Below are 6,669 nucleotides of genomic sequence, written 5' to 3' on the forward strand. Positions count from 1 at the left end.
CGGGGCGGGCCGGGAGCCGCTCCCGGCGGAGCCGCGGGACCCGCGGGCAGCGGAGCGGGGTAAGGGGCGCTGGGGGGCTCGGGGGTCCCTCCGGCAGCGCTCCCCGGGGCACGGGGGAGGGGGGGATTGGCCACCGGCAGCACCGGGCTCGGTGTCACCGGCTCCGCTCCGAGCCCCGCCGGGGCTGGGGGGCTGCGCTGGAGCCGGAGCCTCCGCTCGTCCTTGGGCATCGCTTTGCTCCGGGAGATCGGCACCGGCTGGCACCGGCCGGTTCGCCCCGAAAGCGGCGAGCCCCGGTTCTGCACGGCCGCTGTGCGAGCCCCGGCTCCGGGAGGTTCCAGGTGTTTGTTCACTCGGTCACCGGAGGCGAGCCGTGACCCTCGGCTGCGTTCCCAGCTCCCGCTGTTGTTGGCTGACCTTGGGCCGGTCTGGCTCTCCATGTGCTCGGGCTGCACATGTGCTGCTCTCCTGCAGCCAGCCGCGGTTCCCGGGGAAAACCGGAGGAGCAGAAATGCGAAGTGAGGCTCGGGCAGGACGCTGCCCTCGCAGTGAGGGACAGAGCCAGGGCTCCGTTTCCTTGCGGTGGCTTTGGGGTGACAGCACTGGTGGCATTTGCCCAAAATTGGGTTGACAGGGCAGTGGCACCAGTCTTGCCCCACAGCGCTGCTCTGCCAGCTGGGGCATCACCACTGCCCCAAACGAGACGGGAAACTGAGGAGCAGAGCGCTCCAAGAACTTCCCCAAGGCTTCTCTGCTCAGATCTCCTCGGTGCTGAGCCAGCAGCTCCATCTCTGCGCCTTCCTGCCCTCTGGCCGTGTTTTTATTCCTGCTGTCAGCCCGGCAGCAGGGCTGTGCTCCGTGAGGAGGGAAGAGTTTGATTCAGCTCTCCTGAATGGGGACGGGCTGCAGGGATGGAGATCTCCGAGCCGCTCTGCAGGAGCTGGTTGGAAAATCAGGTTTAAGGACGCTCTGGGAGAGGTAAACAGGAGCCTTTGGTAGCCAGAGGGGGGAGGCTTTCCCCGCAGAAAGAGGAGATGCAGAAGAAAAGACAAAAGATCCTAAAACTGATGTGAAAGAAGGTGTGGAACTGCCTGGAAGGGGTTGTTCAGAGCACAGATTTGGGCTGTGATGAAAATTCCAAGCCTGGAGGCTGAAATTGGCCTGAACACCTCTTTACCTCTGGTGTGAGCTGTGACAGTCCCTGCTCACTGTGACTCGCTGGGCTGGACACACCGGGAGGGCCCCTGCAGCTTGTTCCTGGCAGGTTTGGGGGCCATTTCCTAAGGAGAAGAGCATTTATATGGCATCCAGAGTGCTCAAAAATTCCCTCTGGCAGCTCTCAGGACCCTGGGGAGCTCTGATAACAAGGACTGGCCCGACTGGTTTGCAGCTCCACAGAAATCTGATGGAAAAAGCTCTTAAGGGACTTTGACAAAGTTTTTCTTTCCTCTGAAAACTCCATTTCTGCATTAAATACAAACAGATCACTGCACCACGGGTGCTTTGGTGCTGCAGAGCAGGATGGGGACAGGGACACTGTGTGGCTGCTCTGGGGGTCTTTGGGCACCTCCCTCCCACCCCCTGAGCCCCAGCAGGGCCTGGGGGGTCTGTGACAGCGACCAGCGACCCCCGAGCGCACCCAGCTCCTCCTGCACACGCCGTGCTCTGTCCCAGCTGTCTGCAAACGCTGTTCGTGTCCTCAGGAGCCCCGGAGCTGACCCTGGCCAGGCTCTCTGAGCTGTGGCTGAGGCTGGGCAGACCTGCCCGGACAGAACCGCGGCGTGTTGGGGCTCCCAGCGCCGCCGAGCATCCCCAGGCGGGGCAGCAGCACCTGGGAGCTGGCTCCTTCTTACCTGTGCAGGTGGGGAGCTTTAACCCAGCGCCGTGGCTGTGCCAGGGCCTGCCCGCATTCACAGCCTGGAGAAGCCACAAAATCCTCTCCCGGATCACAACGAGCCCCTGGCTAACCCGGACTCATCCCCTGCGCCACCCAGCAGCGCACAGCTGCCCTCCGGCACAGGGAGGGATGAAGGGTTTCTCTGGGTGTGTTTTTACCCCCACAGACTCCCCAGAGAAGTTGGCTTTTTGGGGGGAATCTGCCTCGGAGGAAAACGGCCAGCCCGTGTTTTTTCTCTTTAAAAACAAAGGCGCTGCCAGGTTCTGCTGTTTTCTTTTCAGCGCAGTTTTGTTAAAAGGTTGAGGTTTGCGTGTTTGCCGCTTGGAAATAACCTCGGTGTGCCGTTCCCTTGCAGATGAACGGAGAATTCCCCAGCTGAGCTCTCCCGAGCCAGGAGCTGCCTGTGGGGAGGCACCAAATGGTCTCTGTGAGCTGCCAGGACCTGCTGCCCTCCCTGAGCAGCCCTTCCCTGCTCGAGAGCTTGGCCAGCGCCCTGCAGTGCAGGATGCCACCGTCCCTTCTGCCAGGACACGGCGGTGACCCGGAGGGCTCTGGCCTCGTCCTGGCGGGCAGCACCGGGGGTGCCAAGGGCGAGCCCCCCAAAGCCCAGCTCAGCGAGGCTCAGCTCAGGCTGCCCGACTTCTACCTCTCCCAGTTCTCCCAGAACTTCATCCCCACGCTGGAGGAGATCGAGGAGTTCCTCAGGGAGAAGGCAGAGCTCCCCAGGGATGAAGCAGGAGATCCTCACCCCGCGGGGTGGAATGTGGAGAGCGAAGCTGAGCTCGGCTCCGGGGCACACGAAGGAGGAGGAGGAGGAGGAGGAGGAGGAGGAGGACAGGTCCCAAACGCTGCGGGGACAGCTGCCGGTGACCAGGCAGTTCCCGTTATCCTGCAGCTCCAGCCTCTCCCGACGGACAGTGTCACCCCTGGGGGTGTCAGGGTGGCCCAGCTGCTGATCAGCCTGCAGACCCCAAACCCTCCCCTCCTCCCTCAGCTCCAGCCCCCCGGCACCGTCCTGGACCAAAAATACATCCGAATCGCCCCTCTGCCGGTGGCCCCGGGGCCGGGGGACGCGCAGGAGGCCGAGGCAGCCCCCGGGTGCCAGCAGGGCCCCCCATCCCTGCTCCGCATCCACCGCTGCTCCCACCCGGGCTGCGGGAAGGTTTATTCCAAGAGCTCCCACCTGAAGGCTCATTTCCGCCGGCACACGGGGGAGAAACCCTACACCTGTGGCTGGCCCGACTGCGGCTGGAGGTGAGTGAGGGTCCCCCAGGGTGGAATCTCCAGGGGGAATCCACAGCCCCAAGGAAAACAAGCCTTCCCTCCCCTGCTCCGGGCTGGATGTGGAGCTCCAGGAAAGCATTCCCACCCAGGCTCCTGGCCCCTGGCCACTGCCAGCCTGAGCTCTTTTCCCAAAAAACCAATTCCTTCTCAGCGCCTGGGCCGGTTCCAGCAAGGGAAAACAAATGGAGGAAGTAGGTGGACAGCGTCCTTTGAGAGCAAGGGAAAGAAACTCAGCTCTCAGTGGGTGAATTCTTTCCCATTTCCAAATCCTCGGAGGGGTCGATCTCGGGAGCTCTGGAAGTGACCCTGGAGGCTGCGGCAGGGACAGAGCTGGGGCTGTGCCGGGGTCACTGGATCCAGCATTCCCACTTTTCCCGCAGGTTCTCCCGCTCGGATGAGCTCTCCCGCCACAAGCGCTCCCACTCCGGGCTCAAGCCCTACCAGTGCACAGCCTGTGAGAAGAAGTTTGCCCGCAGTGACCACTTGGCCAAGCACCTGAAGATCCACCGGGGCCAGCCCTGCAGCCCACGGACGCTTCCAGAGGGGAGCAGGAGTTAATTCCTGCTGCTCATCCCTGCCAGCGAGGCCGGGAGGTGCCGGAGCCTCCGCAGGGAGGAGGGGGAAGTGACCCCTGAACAAACGACAGGAGATTTGGTTGTCCCTCCTTTCACCGGTGATGAAATTCCCCAGCTGTTTCTGGCTCTCTTTGAAATACAAGTGATGGAAATCGGCCTGGATTTGGGCTGTGTGTGGGAAAGTCAGGCTGGAAAACTGGGATCAGGCGTTTCAGAATTCCAGTTTGGGTCGGGAGGGACCTTAGAGCTCATCCCATGGGCAGGGACACCTCCCACCATCCCAGGCTGCTCCAGCTTGGCCTTGGACACTTCCAGGGATGGAGCAGCCACGGATTCTCTGGGAATTCCATCCCAGCCCCTCCTGACCCTCACAGGGAGGGATTTATTCCCAATATCCCATCCAGCCCTGCCCTCTGGCAGGGGGAGCCATTCCCTGCGTGCTGTCCCTGCATCCCTGATGGAACGGGGATGGATGGGGGTCTGTGGGGGCTGGAACAGATATTGACATTTTCCAGTGTGGTTGTTTTGTCCCTAAATCTCTTCATTTTGCTGCTGGGGGTCTCCCACGGTCTCCCTCCATGGCATCCATGCGTGCTTGAGAGGGACAGGAGATGGATTTTGTGGAGCCCCAAAGGGAGCAGGAGAGCAGAAAGCAGCACCAGCAGAGCCCTTTCCAGCACAGAAGGACATTCCCAAGGAGACACAGGCACATGAGGAGCCCGGAGGAGCTGAGAGCTCCTGCCAGGGGAGCAGAGCAGGCTGCTGACGTCCTCCTCCTCCTATTTACCTTTTGGTTAATTAAAGGCCAGCTCCTCGCCGCGGTGCCAGCTCCCCGAGCTTCTGCAAACATCTGGGAGGGAACGAGGTGCTTGTACAAACACAGGATGGGCGTCAGGAGCTGATTTCCACAGGGCTGTGCTGGATTTTGGTGCCTGCAGGCTCTGGGCTCTGCTCTGCTGCCCCAAGGAGCTGCCCTTGAGCTGCTGTGGTGGAGAGCTGTACCCAGAACAGGTCAGGGAGATGGGCTCAGCCCTTCTCTGGAGGGCAGGGGTTGTTCCCTGTTGGGACAAGGGACAAGCTGGAGTGCTGGAGGTGCTCCAAGGGTGGGACACCAAAGTTGTGGCTGGAAGGGATCCTTGGGATGGAGCTGGAGATGTTGGTGTTGGTGTCCCAGCAGCGTGGCTGCAGGGGAAGACGAGCAGGGCAGCTGAAAATCATTTATTCATTAAAGATTTTTATTCTGAAATATTTGGGGAGGTGCAGGCAGCCCCTGGGGGAGCTGGAGATGGATGGGGCAGGGCCCTGCCCTCCTCTGAGGCTGCACTGAGGCGTCATCATCATCCCACAATGTCCTGGATTCTCCTGCAGTCACTGCAGGGGGCCCAGTCCAGCCTGGGGTGTGTCTGTGTGTGTCCAGGTGTGCCCAGGTGTGCCCCAGGTGTGCCCCAGGTGTGCCCCAGGTGTGTCCAGGTGTGTCCAGGTGTGCCCCAGGTGTGTCCCAGGTGTGCCTAGATGTGATCAGGTGTGATCAGGTGTGCCCCAGGTGTGTCCCAGGTGTCCCCAGATGTGCCCAGGTGTGCCCCAGGTGTGCCCAGGTATACCCAGCTGTGTCCAGATGTGCTCAGGTGTGCCCCAGGTGTGCCCCAGGTGTGCCCAGGTGTGCCCCAGCTGTGCCCCAGCTGTGCCCAGGTGTACCCAGCTGTACCCAGCTGTGCCCAGCTGCCAGCCAGGAGCACAGCCCAGCTCGGGGTGATGCTGCAGGAGGAGCAGGCAGCTCTGTCCCAGCCCATTTTGGGGCTGCCTTTTGTTCCAGTGCCTTTTCTCCTGCCTGGGGTTGGCTCCGTGCCCCCTTTGCCGCGGGGCTCTGCGCACAGGCCCCGTGCCAGCCTGACTCACGCCCCTCTCGTGCTTTTACCTGTCCCCCTGAGCTCCTCTCCCTCACCCCACACTCTCCCAGCCCTCCCTGCTCGCCCTGGGCCTGCCCTGTCCTGCCTCCCTCTGCTCCCAGCCGCAGGCAAACGGGAGCTGGATGAGTCTCCAGATTTTGGAGCGAGAAGAGTCGGGTCTCGTCCTCAATCCAATCCATCTCAGTTCTCCAGAGGGTCCCTGCTGCTCCTGGGGTGGCTCTGCTGTGGAAGACGGGGCTGGGGGTGCTGGGAGAAGGGACTCGGAGCTCCCCTGGTTTGTTTTGCCATCCCTTCCACAAAGGGAGAGGAGATATTTTTATAAAATAAACCACGCTAGATCCGTATCTCTCGTGTGATGCCTGCTGGAGTCTCACCTGCTTCCCTCTGGGGGACTCTGGATGCCTCAGGAGGTTTGCTGAGGGCTCTGAAATTACCTCTCCTCTGCTCCTGGATCTGCTCCACAGGAATATTCCCGGTGGCAGCAGCAGGGATGGGGCTCCCACAGCTCCGGGGCTGCCGGGAGGTGACACAAGTGTCGCCGTGGTCACCGGGCCCTGGGCTGGCTGTGGGTTCCCTGCTGGAGGAGTGGGAATGGCAGGAGTGGGAATGGCAGGAGTGGGAATGGCAGGAGTGGGAATGGCAGGAGTGGGAATGAGAGGAGTGGGAATAGCGGGAGTGAGGATGGAATGGCAGGAGGGGAAAGGAATGACAGGAAGGGAATGGAATGGCAGGAGTGGGAATGCAATGGCAGGAGCAGGGATGGCAGGAGTGAGGATGGAATGTCAGGAGCAGGGATGGAAGGAGGGGACTGGAACGGCAGGAGTGAGGATGGAATGGCAAGAGGGGACTGGCAGGAGCAGGGATGGCAGGAGGGGACCGGCAGGAGCAGGGACGGAAGGAGCAGGGATGGCAGGAGGGGACTGGAATGGCAGGACGGGAATGACAGGAGCAGGGATGGAAGGAGGGGACTGGAATGGCAGGAAGGGACTGGCAGGAGCAGGGATGG

General features: G+C 61.8%; 1 protein-coding gene across 2 annotated transcripts; it reads left to right on the forward strand.

Annotated features, from left to right (window-relative positions):
- Positions 1 to 3,918, forward strand: LOC107214739 (Krueppel-like factor 15). 2 transcript variants are annotated; one of them, XM_015650388.2, is made up of 3 exons: positions 1 to 59; positions 2,253 to 3,151; positions 3,562 to 3,918. In XM_015650388.2, exons 2-3 carry the CDS (start codon positions 2,316 to 2,318, stop codon positions 3,737 to 3,739), a joined length of 1,014 nt encoding a protein of 337 aa, XP_015505874.1. In that variant the 5' UTR covers positions 1 to 59; positions 2,253 to 2,315; the 3' UTR covers positions 3,740 to 3,918. The 2 variants fall into 2 exon arrangements, with proteins under 2 accessions (XP_015505874.1, XP_015505875.1); XM_015650389.2 differs by lacking the exon at positions 1 to 59 and adding an exon at positions 190 to 978.
- Positions 3,919 to 6,669: the final 2,751 nt, after the last annotated feature.

The sequence above is a fragment of the Parus major genome, chromosome 26 (assembly GCF_001522545.3).
Source record: "Parus major isolate Abel chromosome 26, Parus_major1.1, whole genome shotgun sequence".
In the NCBI taxonomy this organism is placed as follows: domain Eukaryota; kingdom Metazoa; phylum Chordata; class Aves; order Passeriformes; family Paridae; genus Parus; species Parus major.